Source organism: Anas acuta, chromosome 12 (assembly GCF_963932015.1).
Source record: "Anas acuta chromosome 12, bAnaAcu1.1, whole genome shotgun sequence".
Lineage (NCBI taxonomy): Eukaryota > Metazoa > Chordata > Aves > Anseriformes > Anatidae > Anas > Anas acuta.
Genome location: NC_088990.1, coordinates 8,380,994 through 8,400,225, shown reverse-complemented (window position 1 = coordinate 8,400,225; position 19,232 = coordinate 8,380,994). Strand labels below are relative to the sequence as shown.

General features: G+C 46.6%; 1 protein-coding gene across 1 annotated transcript; it reads right to left on the bottom strand.

Moving 5' to 3' along the window:
- Positions 1–633: 633 nt before the first annotated feature.
- Positions 634–17,948, bottom strand: TICRR (TOPBP1 interacting checkpoint and replication regulator). Its single transcript, XM_068696399.1, has 22 exons — positions 16,989–17,948; positions 15,371–15,656; positions 14,585–14,826; positions 14,093–14,336; positions 13,515–13,647; positions 12,601–12,743; positions 11,672–11,884; positions 10,989–11,137; positions 10,402–10,496; positions 9,923–10,016; positions 9,670–9,749; positions 9,126–9,368; positions 8,436–8,532; positions 8,196–8,265; positions 7,336–7,476; positions 6,747–6,837; positions 6,220–6,281; positions 5,237–5,392; positions 4,372–4,529; positions 1,902–4,188; positions 1,406–1,516; positions 634–1,066 (listed from the first exon to the last, which is right to left on the bottom strand). Exons 1-22 carry the CDS (start codon positions 17,646–17,648, stop codon positions 948–950), a joined length of 5,874 nt encoding a protein of 1,957 aa, XP_068552500.1. The 5' UTR covers positions 17,649–17,948; the 3' UTR covers positions 634–947.
- Between the last annotated feature and the right edge of the window lie 1,284 nt (positions 17,949–19,232).

The following is a 19,232-nucleotide window of genomic DNA, read 5'->3' as shown; positions in this document are numbered from 1 at the left end:
CTGTTCACAACACTGCTTTCCAGTCAGGAGTTCAGCATTTCCTCTGCCCACAGAGCCTGAGCTGGTAGGCTTCCTACATGAAGTAGGAAAAGCAGCTCCAGACAGCAGTGTAATGGAAGCATCCAGGATAAAAGCAGCCCTGGGTCAACATCATTTTCCATTCCTGCCTATAAAGGGCTTTAAATAAAGCAGTGTTCCCTCCCAGCTGTAGGGGAGGTTAAATACAGTCCTGTGCCTTGGCACTGACCCCATTCACATGAAGGCCTGGGTACCTGCTTTAACCATGGGGGACTCCTGACCAGAAGCAAGCCCCCACTTCAGTTGAAGTTGTGAGCACCCCTACCACAATTACCATTTCAAATCTTGAGGTATAACATAAACTGAATTAAAAGCCGGGAAGGGGAAGTACAAATCACCTGATCTCATTTCCAATTACTCCACTTCAAGTTTTACCACTCAAAGAAATGTCCCTGTCTGTGGCGTAGTGGATGCAGCTAACAGAGGGCCCCAGTTAGTAGAAGATAAAATGAGGAGCACGCAGCCTGTTTTCTGTACATTCACCTCCAGCTTCCTTCATGCAGTCACCACCTCTTGCCCACAACATGGGGTAGAGACAGACTTCTGACCAAGTGATGTAGTGAAAATTCAGATCAGTTTATTTTACAAGAAAGCTGTCAAAGGTGGGCAATTCTCCCTCTTTGCTGAGCAGGATTGAGCCTTAACTGCACAACTCAGCTACTACACACAGGAGAAGCGTCAGACAGGGCGGAGAGCTGACATAATTGAGGTTAAAACATTTAGACGGTCCTTATTTCCACTGCCCTATTCCTCCATCCCATCTCCCACCAATACAGACAGCTCCAGGACAGCACCAATTAAAAGTTCCTTGTTAAAATCCCCATGGTACAGCTCAGATAACAGTTTCCCGTGTTGTTCTGGCTCCAAATTCAGCTGAGCAGCCTTTTCCGTGAGTAAGTCCTGCTGAGGGGCCGCTTCCTGGAAGCCACACTGTGGAATGGAGACAGCTCCTGGTTGGTCATAACTTCAAGGTCATCCGATTCTCCTTCTACAAGAGATGAAAAAAATTAAAGCCACAATTTGCTCAAAATTTACTTCCTGGTGACTCCAAGAAACCCAGTATCACCAGGAGCAGTACGCTGAACTTCCTGTTCTGCTACTCTTTTCTTCACTGCTACCACCCCACCTTCCAAACGTCCCAGTTCACACCAAATTTTTAGGAAGTGTGAGAGACAGACACGGAGCACAGAAGTGGCCAATACACATACAGGCTTTCTGCACCAAGCCCAAGCCCCGGCATGCTTGTGCTCTCATTTAACTGCAGGCAAGGGGAGCATGCTGGGCAGCCTGCTGGAGCCCAGCCTTCCCCTACAGCACAAGGAGTTACCTCGAGCACGCTTCCGATCCGGCGGCGTCTGCCCCTTACACAGCAGTGGAGACTGAGTCAGTGCCAGGAGGCTGCTCGCTGACAGAGCACTCTTCAGTGGTGGAGTCGTACCTGGAGAAGCACAGTGACACGCTCAAGACATGGTTTGTATTCCATCCTGCATGCTGTAGTTACCTTACCGAACCTTTTTCCACTATGTGCTTCTACAGGGAAGAATTGGATGCAATTCTTAATTTTTCCAGCCTCCTGCTCTTTCACATTTATTACCCTTTTGCATCATTATTACTCCACTGATGAAACGCTCACAAACAATCCCACTAGCTGAAATCCTCACAGCTGATCTGCCTCCCCACATAATTAGCTTCCTGGTCACTTGCAACCCACTTTCCCTCTCCATCTCAGTCTCCCTAAGACAGACAGAAAATAGTTGTGCCTTTTCTCTCCCCTACCCCACACTTTCAGCCATCTCTGAATTTCAAGAGAGCCACTGAATTACCTGATAAAAGGAAGACATCATCGTCCCCCATGCAACTGGGCTGCACAGGAGTTAGGAGTGAACACGCTCTGGGTTTCTCAGAAAGCACCGAGTCTGTCCTTGATTTGCTTCTGTTGCCCTCATCTGGGGAAAAGACACAGGGATCCGAGTTGTGCTTGTCACTGCAAGTTCTCTTAGCCTCGTGATTCTCCTCCTTCTCTGGAGATAGAGATGTAAAGGTCCGCTTCCGTGATTTTAAGCCAAAAGTTCCCACAACAAAGCTCTCTTCAGCTCTGGGATCAGAATCAGGAGGAGATGCCTGATCCTGCAGCCTGCAAATCCCTTCCAGTTCAAACTCTCCGAGCATACTTATTACTTTGCTGCTGCAGCGCTCCAAGACCTTCACTTCTCCTTCTCTGCCTGCTGACATCCTTCTTTCATCCGCATTTTTCTCATTTCGACCAGAGCCAGTGTTAGCAGTGCTGCCTGCTGCTCTCCTCCTCCGAGGCCAGTCCTTGATAGCATCAGGGGTGCTCTTCCCCTTCAGCTTTGGAGAAGGCGTCTGGGGAACTTCTGCTTCCAGGGGAGACGGGGAGGTGGCGTTGGAAGCACAGCTCGTTGGGGTGCACGACTGGCAGATGTAGGTCTGCCCCCCACCTTTCCCAGGCGTACTGTGGAAAGCGCGGAAGCAGGAGGGTGAGACGCAGGCAGCTGCCAGCTTCCCTGGGTGTTTGCTACACGAGGCCGTAGCAAGATCACCGAAGGGGCTTTCTCCTCCCTTGGGTTTGCTGGCACTTGCCTCAGGCTGAACCTCCAGCGCTGAGCAAGAGTTGATTTTCTTAATGCGAAGCTTGGGTAAGCCTGAAGCTTGCATTTCAAGTTCGACCTCGTAAGTGGGTGGGCTGGCAGAAGGCACTTTGCAATGGCTTTTAGGGGTGGAGAACCTGGCTGGAAGCTCAGGGTTTCCCATCCGTGCTGCGGCCTCCCGCTGCCTCCTGTCTGCGGTGCAGCGTAAGGAGTAGGCAGGAGCAGACTTTGGTAGAGGAGGTGAAGTACTCAGGGCACACCTGGAGTGTCTCCGGAGAGACGGAGCCTTTGTCCTTGTGTATTCTTCCCTCAGGAGGCTTCTTGGCTCCAACTCATCGCTGCTTGTTTGAGAACTGCTTAAGAAGGACTCACAGGTGCTTGCACTGGAGTTTCCCTCCTTAACCACCTGCTCACACTCCATCTCAGCACTCAGCGCACATTCTCCAGCAGGCAGCTTCGGAGAGGAATGCTCATCCACGTTTTCCAGGTCCTTTCCTGGAGAAGAGTTTTGAGCCATTACACCCACTGGTTTGTTTTTCTCTGACACAGGGGTATTTTCAGGAATTTGGGACTTAGAGAGCTGCAGGCTTTCTTCACAAGAGCTATCACCGTTATCACGATGGCTGTCCTTATTTCTGGAAGGTGTTTCACATGCACGTGGTGTGAGGTCCTCTCCTCCAGAATCTGGCTCGCACCCACCTTGCTTGGAGGCGTTAACTGGGGACTTTGGCAAAGAGCCAGCGATACCTGGAGATTTCAGGAGAGATGTTTTAGGCACAGTAAGTTCCCAGTGAGACTCCCCAGCCTGCACATGGGAAGGAGAGCTGATGGCTGCGGCACAGAGAGGAGAACTGAAGGGAGACTGCCGCTTCACAGTGAGCTCAGACATTTCTGCTGTCAGGGGGCTGGCAGGTAAGGCAGGTAACTTTGAACCTGAATCATCAAGCTTCCTGGGAGTACTTTCCATTGCTTGAGATACTGCTTCCGGCTGCACCCGAATTTCACTTGGAAAGATGAGCCTCTGAGTACCAGCTGGAGAGGATAATTTTGAGAGGGATCTCAAGGAACACCTTGGAGTTCGCAGTTCTGTAAGAAAACTTTCCTGGAGGGCAGATGGGGAAGAACCAAGTGGATTTGAGTTGTTGTGAGGTAGTGAGGAGTTCACAGTGTTCGATGCCTCGTTATGCTCTGGCATTTGTAAGGCAGCTTCTTTGTAAGGAGGGGAAAGTTTCTCTCGTAGAGTACAATCCTCAGATGTTACTTGCAGTAAGTGAACCCTTTTACTTTCCCTTAACAGAGACGGGGACTTGGCCCCTTGTACAGGATGAGAAAAGTACTTTCCCAAACACTTGGCTGCACTCTGCTTAGCAGCTGGGCTTTTGCTGGGAGTCTTCTCCAGTTTTGGGGGGGTCCTGTGGAGAATGCGAGGTGATCTCCTTGGTAGTTTACTGGCAGAATTCAGTAGCTTCTGCGTAGATTTATGAGGTGTTTTTCTAGGAGTCTGCAGGGGGGAAAAAAAGGAATCAGCCTTGTTCTATTCCAACAGTATTACCCATCCTTCTTAGTATTTACTTCGAGGTTTAAAGCAAACTGTTTGATTAGACTTAAACACTAAATTTAAGATGTATTGGTCTCACTAAACAGAGTAAGGGGATTGAAGGAAGAGAAGGGCAAGTGTTTTTACCTGACAGGCCGTCAGCTCCTCCAAGTTTAAAGAATCCTTTCTTGTTCTCCTCCTTCCAGATGAATGCTTCTCTGCAGGGCTACACGTATCAATGACTGCACCAAAAAAGAGTCTCTTGGGAGTCTGGACTGTGGGGCTCTTGGAGTGCAGCTTAATGCCTGTGAAGTGGAATAGTACAATTCAACTAACACCAAGAAACCTGCCACGAACAATCATCTCAATCACTTCAGATGTACGGACAGGTAGCATACAAAGCTGCCTGCCCTAGCAGTTTTTTTTCTAGCCTGATGTTAAGATTCAGTAGAATTATTATTTCCCAAACTAAAACTGATATCCATCCATAGAAACAGTGCTCTAGAAAAAAAAGCTCAGCCTCCTATTTACAGCTCATAGCATCAGAAAGTTCTAGTTCAAGACTAAGGATTCCAGTAGGTAAAATATAAAGAAATAAGTGAAACCGTTGCAACTGATAATCCTAGTGAGAAAGCCAGCAAACAAGACCCCATCAGTCACTGCTTTATGCCTTTATGCAGCCAGGAGACAAAGCAGCTTTAGGATTTCTGTCCCAAATTTGACAGGGTTTCACTGCATTTAAGGGATGCAGAATGGCAATCAGTGATATTCTGTTAGATGGGCCTGACTAGTTGAAGTTGGCAGTGTACTCATCACAGAAATAGCTGCCTCTCCATCCTACAGATGGAGATTCTCAGTTCAAGAATTAGTGGGGCTGAGTTTCTCTCTACAGAAGACATTACATGATAGTTATTCACTCCTTACAGTCTTTTAGAGAACCAATCAAACTTCGAGCTATCCACACCAGCTTTTCAGATCAGCAATACCAGCCTGCTCAGGTTCCATTCAGTACCTGCTACATCCTGCTGAGCGCAGCTCTCCTCTTCTCGTCCTTGGCGGACTCCCTGTGAATTCTGTGAGCTGGGCTGCGCAGCAGAATAGAAAACACCAGAGTGGGTCCTATTCAACGATAGTTGTTTGATGCGTGGACTTCTTCTTAAACCTGCTTCTGAAAGGTAATGATATGGGAGACTGAACCTTCTTTCTCCCTCAACAATAGTGACATCTTCAGGAACAGATCACAATGGAAAAGAACACACTAAGAAGAAACTTCCACACAGTAATATTATCTCACATACAAAGGCAAGTATGTGAAGAAAAACGCTTCTGCTTTCCTGGGGTGTTCGGAATATTATTGCACACAAGTCTCTTTCCAAATCATAGTCTCCTGTCCTCTAAGTCATGATCACTTTCCTTCCTCTCCAGCAATTGCATGAGAAGGAATACTAGAAAAATCCATATTCAGTCCAAGTTACATCCAGATTACGTTAGTTCACTCTCCATTAGTTAACTCTCCTCTTTTTGCTGAGTTTTACCTTCCTACTTGCCCAGCCATGCTCTTTTCTTCCTCCTTCCTAGAGGAGAGAAACAGCAGTAGCCAACATGACATCACCACCTGGCTCTGCAGAACACTTGTCTGTGACAGTAGAAGCCAGAGTAGTTTTAGGGTCCCAACACTAACACATTACATTAAAAACAACGCGTGCTGGTTTGACCATAATTACAGCAGCTCAAGGTCTTGTTGACCCATGAAGTCCTTCAAATATCTCCCACTTCAGGTGAAGAGTAACTTTTCCAAGTGAAAATACAGAGGGTAGTCAAAGGGTAACCAAAGCAGCAAGCTGCAAATAGTTCCATCAGAGGAGGCTGTGCTCCACCAACAATTGTAGAATACTTCTGTGTCACTTATTTGTGAGTTACCTACATTGAAGCACACTCATCTTAAGGACTACAACAGCAAAAATAGCTTTAATCAAAAAAAACCTTCCTGCTCACCAATTATGGCCTTCTCTGGAGACTCTTCTACAACGCTAGTGTCACAGCCTGGATCAGAAGACCTTTAAAAAAAACAGTTTAGACTTTACATACTCAAATTACATTCAAGTTTACATTCTCATTTACAAAAATAAAACTTACAAGCAGTACTATATTCTACAACAATACACTGCTTTGGGGGCTACTCTGAGCAGCCAGTAAGCACTCTGCCTCCTATTAAGACATGACTGAGTATAAGCATCTTTCTAGCTGTAGAATAGATAGCATTTGCTTCCACATGAAACTGCTAAGTCTAAGCCTGGATTGCACTTCAGAAATTCTCAGCGCAGCAGCTAAACCTGAACAGCACTCTGCTGCAGGAATTAAAGTACTTTTACTTACACAATGAAACTTAGCCTCCACTGATTCTCTGTTCTCTTTGCTACCTTAGGTGAAGGTGACACTTTGAAAACAAAGACATCTGGTTCTTGTGCTCAGCCATCAAACATCCAGCACTTACTGACGAAATTCAGAAAGAGCTTACTCACCGGCCTTTGATCTGCCTATGCAGTAGTCTCCTAGAGACCTGTTTATGTAGTGGCGTTTCTGCAACTCTCTTGGTCAGTAACTTGTGATGATCTGAAAAATAAGGAAATTCAAGCAATGAATGGATATAACACCATACAATTAGAAAGCAGTTAGGAGAAAGAATTAATTTCACACGGGTTTCAGCTTATGAATGACTGCCAATATGGAACAACTAGGGATCAGCCTCCCAGCACTCAAATCATTCTATGTATTTAAGAGTCTAGTGCCTTCACTTCTTTTTATTCCCTCAATTTATTAATAGCACTAACTTTAATGTGACACACGTAAGATTGCTTTCATTTCTTAACCTTCATTCACAGATCTTTTAGTAACCAAGCATTTTTAACATTTGATTTCTTTGTGAGGTGTGTGGAATTCAGCAAAAAACAGGTTTCAGTTCCAATGCCATCCTGTTTTCTATACAAACAATCACAGCAATGATTCAAAATGCTTTCACCTGATTTGAAAACACCACACAGTTTTAGTTTCAGAAGCATTAGTTTCAGAAGCTCTCCCATAGCTATCCTACACATGCAAGTTATGACCTACCCTTAGCGCCTTCATCAGAGCATTTGTATTTTAGGCCTTCCACAGCAGATACTGACTGGCTTCTAGGCATCTTTTTCATAGACCTTTTGGATGGTGAACGTATCCCTTCATTGAAGAGGTTTCTCCTTACCTTTGTAACCTCTGTGAGGAAAGACAAAGCAAGAAACGATCAGATTAAAAGGAAAAAGTAGCAAGTCAGAAGTATTTTAGAGGCCAGAACACACTGAAAAATGGCATGGTTTGTTGTTTGTTTTATTTTTTTTTTTGGGGGGGAAGGGTGGTGGTGTATGATTATTAAGACTGGGGGAGGGGGGGGGAGAGTTGTTACTGAACTATGTCATTCTCTAAATCCATCCTGAACTTGTATTAAATTTGTATTCTCCATACTTTCCAGCAATAAGCTGCTAGCAGGTGCCATAGTAGAAAAAGCAGCCAGCCAGCATCCCAGATGGAGCAACACTGAGTAAGCTACAAAGTCGCAACTGAAGTATATGTGGGTTCAGGGAACAGATGTGGGATTTAAATCCTATTACGTATTTTTGAGAAGAAACATCCTATTTCCAGATGTAAGAGTTTTCTCCTGCCCTCACTCTTTTTCAGAGCAGATGGAAATAATTGCAACAGCCAAGGAAGAACTGAAAGGTTTTTTTTTTTTTTCAGGATATATGATGCAAGTTTTATGTACGTGAGCACACAGAAAACAACTATTTTTCTCCTCAAAGTTTTTTTTTTCCAGAATTCAGCAGTTTCCTTCAGATTTCCAGGATGCTTCAGCATGATTTCATGAGCTCACTGAAATTTACAGGGATAGCATGTGCTGAAGACGCACCTTTCCATGGAAAAGCTAGAAGTCAATATACCTTGCACTGCTTCTTTCTGCAGAGGCATTTGTTGGGATTTCTCAGTGGCAAGGTGAGAACGTAAGCTCTCCTAAAACAAACAAAAAAAGAAATCAGACTCACTGGAAGTTTTGATACAAGGCACACCTACTGAGTTAATACAAAGCAAGATTCCTTTTTTCCCCACTCAAGTGTCACTTCACAATGTTGCTGCACCCCTGCATGAGCAACCCACACACAACCCTTCTGTAAGAGTTTTACCTTTCTGAGGGGAGTCTTGGCTGTCTTGGGAATCTCAATTTGACGCAAGTTCTGTGATGCTTCTGTCATGCTCCTGTGTCTGGCTAATATATTATTCCTTTAGAAGTCATACAAAGATGAAGTTAAAATAAGATCAGAAGTGTAGTTATCAACCTAATGACAATTAAACATGGGTTTGACTCTTGAGATATAAAGCCTTTATCTAAATTCAGACTGCAAATTATTAGTTAGTACATCATTTGTTACAATATTGAAAGATGATTTGCAATATAACTACTGTAATTAACTTTAAGATTGGTATTAAACTCACTTCACAGTTTGCAGAAACGTACACAATCCTCACCACAGAGGGCTCCAGTAAATCTCAGTTTTAACTTTAGTGATACAGGGTCACCTAACTGCATAGCAGAACTTCTCTCAGAAGAGACCCACAAACTCTGCTTGTGCATAGAGCAGGCATACAGAATCAAATCAGGATTACACTTTCATATAATAAAATAATAGGAAGTTAAAATGAAAACTGGGAGACATTTATATTTCCCATCAGGCTTGCAGAGCTCTCAGCACATATGAGTTTGCCCCAACTAGCCATCCAGCAACAGAAGCCAAAACAATAGAGCTATAGTTTAGTTAGCACCACAGTCACAGGCCAGGCTGCACCAAGCTGCCTCCCTCATTTGGGATTATTACCTTCTCTTTTTGGCAGATCGGGTGCGCAGTTCCTCCAGCTGATCACCCTCACTGCGTAGGCAAACAGCACTGGGAGTTAGGGCAGATGATAAAGACTCTGGAAGGCCTGGAGATTTGCTATCCAGAGTCACTGAATCATCACTGAAGAAGTCTGAAGGCAGAACAGATGCCAGCTTCGGTGGTATTTGTGTACCCAGACTGTAGTACAGATCTCCAAGGGTCTTCGGTATAGAATTCATATACCTAGAACATCAGAGAACCCACATCAAATAAAGTCCCCCACAAAACCAACTCCATTACAATCCCCAGGTTTAAACTGAATCTTTAGGTATCAATTAAAAAAAAAGCTTTTTTTTTTGCCACTGGTTTACATGCTTATCAGCTACATTTCTGTTAATTAAAAGTGTAGCAAGCAGAATGGTCTAAACTTCTTAGAATTACAAGAATGCAGTAAATCAAAGCTGTAGATTTCTGTTTACTCAGAGAGAGCACACAACCAAAGTCACAGTCCCCAGTAAGAATCGAGTTACCCCAAAGAACTTACAAATCCAGTATTTCCTCTAGAAACTTTGTGAGATAAGCTGGGTCTTCAGTCAGACATAAAATGCGCAGCATATCTGTCATCTGGAAGAGAAGAAAATCAGGTGAAAAAATGGATTAAGCCATGATAATCGTTAACACCAGATTTTTAGCAAGGAATACAGAATGTTACAGTAGAATCAGGGGAAAACTATAAAGGTCCAGGTCTACATTCCTCATGCCATTTAAAACCACAACCTGGTCTATAGTCTACTTACCTCTTCTAACAGCTGCTCCATTTCATCAGCATTGCTTTGTAGTGAAGGGCACTGAAGACACAACTCAAGGCGCAAGAATACCTGAAGTTGACACCTAAGAAAACAAGCAGTCATTTACTGCCCCTTTATCTGGAGCAAACTGGATATTTACTTCAAAACATTTACTTTAAAAAAACAGTAAATATTATAGGGGAAGTGGCTCCTTTTGACAACCTAAATCAGTTAACACTTCCTTTTGGTGGCATGGAAAATGTCTTATTTCAGATTTTGGCTGCAATACTTGTCATATAATATATATTTGCATTTAATGAAATGTTTTTACCATTGATTCTTTGAAATGTTTTTTGAAGTGTGCCAAGATTCTTTGGAACATTTACCCATGTAAATACCTTTCCACTTGCACAAAAAAAGCCACCATCAAGAATTGCTAACTAACTCTACAGCATCTCTGAAGTTGAAGCAAATAAAGAGTCTCATACTCTCTGACTTTGGTTTCTTTCTCTGCGCTATGCTGTTGTCTGAGCGCTTTGCTTGTCTTCAGGAGATGGTTTCTGACTTGTTCCATGCAGGCCACCTGTAAAGACACAATTACAACAAAGTTTGTAATTTTGTGCCACTATCTTGGGAATGGCTTGATTTTTATTTGTCCTTCAAGGAAGGAATTGCTTTGATTTCAGTGACTTACCAAAGATTAATCATTAAAAGCAAAAACAGAAGACAACTTTTTAAGATACGGTTTGTTAGATTTTATTTTTTTTTTAATTTGATATTTTTTTTTTTTTTGTCTTCAGGCAAAATTAAAATTCAAAATGAGGTCAATGTAAAGGAAAAATGATCCGCTGTAATCTTTTACCAGTGGTGTGAACTGATAACTGAAATGGATTTTCTGACATTCCTTACAATTACCTACAGATTTCTACAACTGATTCAGGACAGATAAGAGTTAGTGGTTTTAACCAAGTGCAAACATAAAAAATAAGGTAAATTGAAGGAAAAAAGTAGCCTCAAATAGCAAAAAATCTAATTTCTAGATCACTAACAACCCTGCTTACATATTCTTACCTACCTCTTTCTCTTTGGCATTTTGTACTTTCAAGAACCTTTTAACAGCCATGATCATGTTCTGGGCACACACAGATGAAATAACTTCCTCAGCAACAGCCTTCTGATAGCTTGTAATTAAATGGGCCTGCAGTTCCTCTTCAGTTTTGAAGTCTGCAAGGGAAGCGATCGAAGTCAACTAGACAGAAATTTACCACTCCTTACTGATTAAAACCCCATTCCAACTGAAGAAAGGATTACAGGAGGCCATTAACAAGATTTTTCTCCAACAAAGACATACGCAGACCACAGAACAATAACAGAAGCGGCCCTAGGTCCAGCACAAATGATTCAAACATCACCAAGGGGTACTTTGCTTTACTTCTTTTGGTACAGAACTACAACAAAGGACACCACAGTTCCTTATTGTTCTTTTCAGATGGGGCAGGAAACTAATCCCAGAGGTTATAACACTATGATGTTATAACGTTATGATGCAAACCTTTACATAAACCAACTGGGAGAAAGGTGAAAAATTAGAAGTAATAACCAGTGTATGACAACACAGATACAGAAACCCAAACAATTTGCTCCCTACCTACTGGTACTCCACTCCATTATTTTCTTTCTTTCGCCTTTCCCCAAAAATCCAAGATAACCGCCTACAAATATAAGGACTGGTATCAGAACTGGTAAGTCAATACTCGCCTACTGATATTTTAAGAGCCTTTTCCTTTTCTTCCCATTTTTCATCCAACCTTTTCGCTGAAAGCTTCTGCGGAACCTTCTCACTCACTGTTGGTGGCACAGCATCAGGTTGAAACTTCTGTGCTTTTACATTGAGCCTTGCAACATTAAGCATCTGCAGGGACCTGGGCATGGTCTTCATCTTCTGCCTGACTGGAGTTCGGGGAATCCCACCTGCAACACAACAGAAAGCAAGTTAGTTCCACCAAACTAACCAGGAACAACACCAAGGGAGAACATAACTTAGAGTTATGTGCTGCTATCAGGCAAGATTAGTAGCTTTTAGTTGAAAATAAATAGGCTGTAAAAGGTTTGTATCTCTTCGTGAAATGTGCAGGCAGCAGAGGAGGTAGCAAGTTCTCCAGGTCAGAAGTGAGGGAAAATTTTCACTCCAGGTACATTACAAGTAGAATCAGAAGTTGCATACGCCTGAAGCAATTTTGTGTCACAGAAATGGAAACATCTGACAGTTAAGGATATATCATGAAGATACCTGCACCACTGCTTAAAATACTAAAATGTAACAATGAAACTCTTCTGGAAAACAAAGTGCTCCATTTCTCCAAATTAGGAAAAAATAAAGAGGTTCCAATATTTAGCAGAAGTTGTAGCAGTCCCTGTTCCAATAACTAGTGAAACTGCAGAGCTCTGCATGCTGCTTTTTAATCGTCAGTCACTGTGTAGCCTTGAATTTAGGAGTTATCTGGGCTCTACTAAAGGACAATATTAATATTTAAGTTATGCTGTCTTTAAATAGAGAAAAAAATCTAAAGCATGCCACTACTCAGGAGAGGATGGATCTTTAGGGTTTATACAATAAGGAGGCCTGCTGAGAAATCTCTATCATCTTTAATTGGTAACATGCACATATAATCTCAAATCATACATACGTCTTTTTCTGTTATTTCCTGGTCCAGCTGTGGCAGATATTTCACTGAATTTTCTTTGGTACAGCTCAGACAGACTTTCTGAGAGTTCCACTTCAGATTGGTCTGCACCATCCTTCTCGTTAGCACAAGGAGCCTGCAGGAGCCTACATAAAAGAGCAATTCAACACAGGTATCAAAAAAGAGAGGGGGAGGCACACCTCTTGTTCTTACTGCATATGAACCTGCTTCTACGCGCGAGCCTTTCTTCCTGCAAGCCTTAGGGAAGCACAATTCTACAGTGCAAGTAACACAGGCTGGTACTCTTCTAAAGCCTGCTCCCTATCAACCTTACAGAAGCAATAAATCCACCCAATCCTCCAGCTTAAAAGAATCACACCGAACTGGAAACAAGCACAGCAGGAGGCAGGAGTTGCCTGATGTACGACAAATGCCACTGATCCATGTCAAAAGCACACACAGGCAGCTTCATGCTACTGAGGCTGTCCTACGTTATGCATTTTTTATGTTACATTCAGGAAGATCTTTAAAGCATGCAGATTAATACGTTCTCAGTAAACACCAATGGTGGTAACAAAACCACCAGCACTTTGCAGTGAATCTTACTGAAGCAGAAGAGGTGCAATCTGCCACCTGGCAGATCTGAATAGCTTTGGTCATTTAAACCATCCATCTCACTCCTGAAGCTGTCAAGACCTTAATGCAAGCTGACTGCTACCCAAATATCCTGTTCCTGCTCCCTTTTGTCTCACACACCAAGGCATATTGAAGCAAAAGCATATAATGCTTCTGTTTCTGTGCTCAGTTTACTAAGACGAGCATTTCATTCTAGCACTTTGAACAACAATTCAGCCGTGCTCCCTTAAAAGGGAGCAGAAATTCTTGAGTACTACTCAGACTGGTTTCATAAGAAGTACCTGAATGACTCCATCAGGTCTGAGCTTGCTCCACAAATGTTTGATGAATGGTACCATGCTTCAAGCACTGAAGGATGCCAGCTCCCTGTATCAGACAACTCCCGCTGGACCCACTCTGGCACAGGAAATTCTTCTGAACAGACAAAAATAAAGATATTAGAAGGAAGCTAAATGAAATGGCAGAAGGCTTTGGCCTCCACAGAGGCTCTAAGACAGAGGTTTCCAAATTCAGCTCATGGAGGGACAATTTACTAGCCAAACATCAGGCTGGGAGACCCGTAAGATTCGCATTAACATAAGAGGTGAGCCAAAAGTAGTCTCCATGCAGCCACATGCAAAGGTTTTACAGAGATAGCCCACATAACACTTTTTAAAAACTTGTCCCCAAGCACGTGCAGCTGTGCTTTACCTACCAGGCAACAGAAACTAATGCTGTCAATAGAACTGAAAGGCCTGAGCCACAGAAATCAAGACAAAAATGAGACTCCTCACTGAGGAAATCCTTAGGTCTGATTTGGAGTGGAAGGCTCTGAAGCTAGAGTGGATCAAAATACAGCTTTGCATTTCCTAACGCCTACCTGGGCTAGCTAGAGAATCCTCCGTTGACATGTCAATGTTACTCAACACGCTATGCACAATATCCGGGAGATGCAGAGCAGGATCTTGGGAAGAGTCCTCCACCACAGCTCCTCCAAGGTCTTGCTGCTGAGCTTCTGTGGTCTGCTCAGCACGCAGGAGGGTGAGAACTGCAGCACTCTCAGAAAGCGGGGACAGAACCGCAGTGCAGGGGCTCCACGTCTTAGACAGAGACACTTCAGCCACCTACATCAAAAAAATAATACACGTTTACATTTTCTGGAAATATACAAAGACTTAATGAGCATGAACATTTTACAAACTGGTTGTAGACATGCATGATCTTCTAAAAAAATGTTCCAAAATTAGCTCCAAATGAGCAATTTGCAGCGTAACAAATACCAGCATTATTGTTTTCATAACACGTCACTGTCACCCTTTTTGCCACGACTTGTTTCAAAACAGGCACTAGTTGAAGGCAAAGAAAGATTTACCATGTGCAGTTCTTCAGCCACCAGACTCCTCAGCAGTTGATGAAACACCACCCGGTTATGTTCTGCGCAGTCAGCCTCGGAAATGTGCAGTACCCAGCTCTCTGTGAGAAAGCTGCCAGCCTGCATCCAGTTCCAGCCCGTCAAGCTGCCTTTCAGGAAGATATCAACTGGACAACACAGTTGTTGTTGGCTCATGGCTAGAGGTTCCAAAATCACGGCACACTTTTCCTGCTTCTTTCCTCCTGCGCAAGGACAAAATAAAAACAGAAGCCCTAAACTGTGTAATAGATTCTTTTATCTGGATTGAAACAGCTTCAATGCAAGAAAAACAAATATCAGGATTAAACAGGGAACAGCTCTTCACTAAGATCTCATGAAGGAGCTAAGTGCATGAAGGGACCTCTAAAGAAAGAAAACGCCCACTGCGTGCTGCTTTAAGGCTGAGTTTTCTTTTGAAGGGCCTTTTTATGCATCTTCTTGGTTTAGCCAGACTGAAGAAACTGAGCTAAAGCATGTAGAAGGCCGCACGTCTACGTAGTACGGGACCAGCAATGAGCTCCTCATGCACCCAAACTTCTGGAAAGCATGGAAGAGTATTCTGAACAGGAATATAGGCCAATCACTCTCATACCAGAGGAACAAGAGCACTTGAAGATTTAAAACACGTATGATAATAAGAAACATAGACTTTTAAAAATCTAAAGTAACTCCCACTCATGTTGTACACGAGGGAAACTGATCAAGAACCCTGGCTAACAGACTTGTTATGCCTTTAAAGAAAATTACCAGGCATGCTGAGAAACAATGTCCCTTCCTGCTTGGGGAATGCTGCTTGAAATATGGAGGGCTTCGAAAACAAGCAGGTCAAGGTTGAGTCCAGCGGCAGAAGCGACGTCCATGGCAGTGTTTGCGGCACGGGGGAACTCGGGTCTCCAAGAAAGCCGTGCCCAAGGTGCACCCTGTGGTGGCTCAGACACTGCACTAAGGTTTCAGACGGCAGAATGGTGCCTCCTATCTGCTGGAGCAGCTCAAGCATTGTCCAGTAGCCAACATGATCCGGGGATTCGATCACCTGAAATGAAGTAACAGAGGGGGCTCCAGTTCACATTGGGTAGAGATTGTCTCACTGACAAACAACAAATAAAGACTGCACACTTTTACAAGTGGCGTAACAAGCACACACACAGAACATCTCAGTTCTTCCCAAGTGTTTTCATAGACTCTGCCAACTTCCAGGGGCACCCAACAGAGAAAAGACTACTCCAAATGAACTAAGACGTAGCCAGTATTTTCAAGGATGTGTTTTTGAGTTTAGTATCTAGACACCTGAACTGCCACACTGCTACCTAACTCCAAGGACAAGACAGCCCATTGATAAACCCTGGAGTTAGTAAATCACTGACATGTCTCAGTCAAAAGGAGAACTTCCATGACAAGGACATAGGCAAAGCAGGGACATTTAACGCCTTCTTTGCCTCTGTGTCCAACGCTGATGCTAGGCTTCAGGACCCAGCTTGCCCTGAGCAGGAGGACCATGACGGTGGGAATGAAACTCCCAACCGACCCTGACCGTGTGCAGGATTTGCTGCTCCACCTGGATCCAGACAAGCCCATGGGTCTGGATGGCATCCTGTTTGACAAATTTGGTTTCCTTTTATGATAAGACCACCCATCTAGTCGACCAAGGGAAACCAGCTGATGTGATCTTTTTGGACTTCGGCAAGGCTTTTGACACAGTTTCCCTTAGGATCCTACTGGGCAAAATGTCCAGCATACAGCTGAACAAAAATGTCATCCGATGGGTGAGCAACTGGCTGACAGGCAGGGCTCAAAGGGTTGTGGTTAATGGGGCCACATCTGGCTGGCAGATGGTCACTGGTGGGGTCCCTCAAGGCTCCATTTTAGGGCCAGTCATCTTCAATGTTTTATAAACGATCTGGATGTAGGACTAGAAGGTGTTTTGAGCAAGTTTGATGATGACACCAAACCTGGAGGGGTTGTGGACTCAGCTGAGGGTGGAAAGGCCTAGCAGAGAGACCTGGACGATCACCAACCGCATCGAGTTTAACAAGAGCAAGTGCCGGGTCCTGCACCTGGGACAGAGCAACCCTGGCTGTTGGTGTTTAAGAAGCATTTCTACTGTGCACTTAGTCACACAGTCTGAATTCTTGAGTAGACCTGTGTGGTGCCAGGAGGTAGATTTGATGATCCTTGTGGGTCCCTTCCAACCCAGGATATTCTATAGTTCTACGATCCCAGCTGTCAGCGTCTTAGTGACCAGGGCTACGTGGCAGTGGCTGCAGACCTCCTTCCCACCCAGAGCTCACCACACAGAACAGGATCCCCTTCCTTCTTGTACAGAAACTTGGTATAGAGACGGCCCAGCAGAGCCTTTGCTCCCTACCTGTGACCACTCGGCGGTGTCCACCCAGTACAGCGTGACCTTCTGGTCCACCAGCAGCTCCTGGACGCCCCTGGGCAGGAGTTTCTCCGCCACCTCCTGGGCCGTGGGTGGCTCGAGGGGGGCAGCAGCAGCACTGCCGGACACAAACTGCCGCAGCTCCCGGCCGGAGTGGGGACAAGGCGAGAAGAGGAACACGGCGTTGGCGAAGCCCTCGGGGGCCGCCAGGTTCTCGGGGACCTCTCCCCTCGCCGGCCCGGGCGCTGACCTGCGGCTGGCACGGAGGGGCTTGGTGGGGGAGGCGATCTCGGGCCGCTCCCACTGGAAGCCCAGCAGCGTCTCCTTCAGCCCGCCGTGCGTGAGGGCGGCGCGGGGCGCGGGGCCGGGCAGGCCGCTCCGGGCGGCCCCCATGCGCTCGGCCAGCTCCTCCTCGAAGCGAGCCCAAGCGCCGGGCCCCGGCTGCCGAAAGCCTCCGCCCCGCGAGGCCCCGCCGCGGCCGCCCAGCGAGTCGAAGAAGCGGAAGGCCCAGCGCAGGCGGGGCGGCCCGAAGCGGCAGCACAGGTGGTTGAGGAGGCGCAGGGCGCCCCGCCGCAGCCGCGCCCGCCGGCACGGGCTGGAGGTGTCCAGCAGGAACACGGCGCTGGGCGAGCACGGCACCGACATGGCGGCGGCGGCGGCCCCCTCAGGGCCCCCTCCCGGCCTCCTCCCGGCCCCGCGGCCCCCTCCCGGCCCCTCCCTGCGCCCCCCGGCCCGGCGGCCCCTCTCCCCCTCAGGCCGCCGCCGCCATTACGCGCTCGTCTGCTCGCGCCTCAGCCTCGCGCTCCCTCATTGGCTGCCGCCGCCAGCCCGCCTTCCCCATCCGGAGCCTCCCATTGGCTCGCCGCGGGTGGCCGCGCACGCGCGCTGCGCCGGCCCGCGCTCCGTCTGGGAGCGGTGCTGATTGGCCGCGGTTGGGTGCGCCCGATTGGCTGGCGGCGGCGAGGAGCCCGAGGGGGCGTGGCCAAGCGCGAGGGGCCAGCTGATTGGCGGCTGCCGCCGGTTTCAAATTTAAAGGCGGGAGGGGAGGGCGCGGCGGTGACGTCAGCGCCTGGGCGGCCTCTCATTGGCTGCCGGGGCGGGGGCGTCAGCGTGGCGGGGGCGCGCCGGCGGGAGTTCGCGGGGACCACGTGCGGGGGGTGCGCAGCTCAAAGAGGGCACCTAGCGGAGTGTGACCCAAACCGGCCCTACCAGGGACCGCCTGGGACCAGAAATGTGTGCAGGGTGCGGGGACAGTGTGGCGGCACCACCCTGGGGACGGCCGCACACCTCTCCTCCTCCTCCCTCGCTGTGAGCTTGCGCTGCTCGCTGAGAGGTTTGTCCTCTCCGCCCGCTCCCCAAGGACACCACCGACTTTTCCTCTTTCCAATAAAGCCACTGGGCTCTCGCTGGACAATCATTTACTTGCTGATAAACATGGTTTTGTGGGAGGAAGGGGAAGGGAAGGCCGCTAGAAAAATCCTTTGTAGGTTAGGCTCATGTTTGGTTGGCACTTTGATCCAAAAAGTGCTATTCTGAACTTAAAAAAGTCGTGCTCTCTTTTGACCTTTTTCCGACATTTCTCCCAGAGCAATATTTAATGGCGAGGTCTCACTTCAGATAGGGGCTGAGAAGTCCCAGACCTAAATGCAAGGTTTGTTCTCCCACCATTCCAACACTTTGTTCAGCCCCAGTGGCCACCTTGTTTTTCATTCCGCTGAGCCAGGCACAAAGCTTTGTTTTGGATTGCTTCGGGTGCTTTGCTTTCAGGACACTCCTCAAAGACCCGCACACAACAAGTCACCTGAGATGCTGGCTGATGCCCAGAGACTCTCCTGTGCTGCGTGAAAGCTTCGGAGCTTCCCCACATCGTGTCCCATCAGTGCCCTGCCCGTCCTGTGTGCCCAGTGCTACGGGTGCTGCCTGCTGCTGCTTTGCCCTGATTTTGGAGCAGCGAGCAGGGCTGGGCATTGCTGCCCCATGTGTCTCTGGGCAGCAATCTGACAACAGCGAGAGCTGCAGGAAGGTTCGGGGGCTTCTGGGATATTAAAGCCCATCTGCTCACTGGCATGTTCTCCGGTGTCATTCCAGTGTGGAGCGGGACGTGTCCCGTTGTGCCCCCTCCCGAGGAGCAGGATGCACAGCACAAACCTGCTGCGGTCACCTCTGGGACCAGCCCGGTGCCAGTGCCCCTGTGCGAGCAGCGATAAGATCTGCTGGGACAGCTCGCAG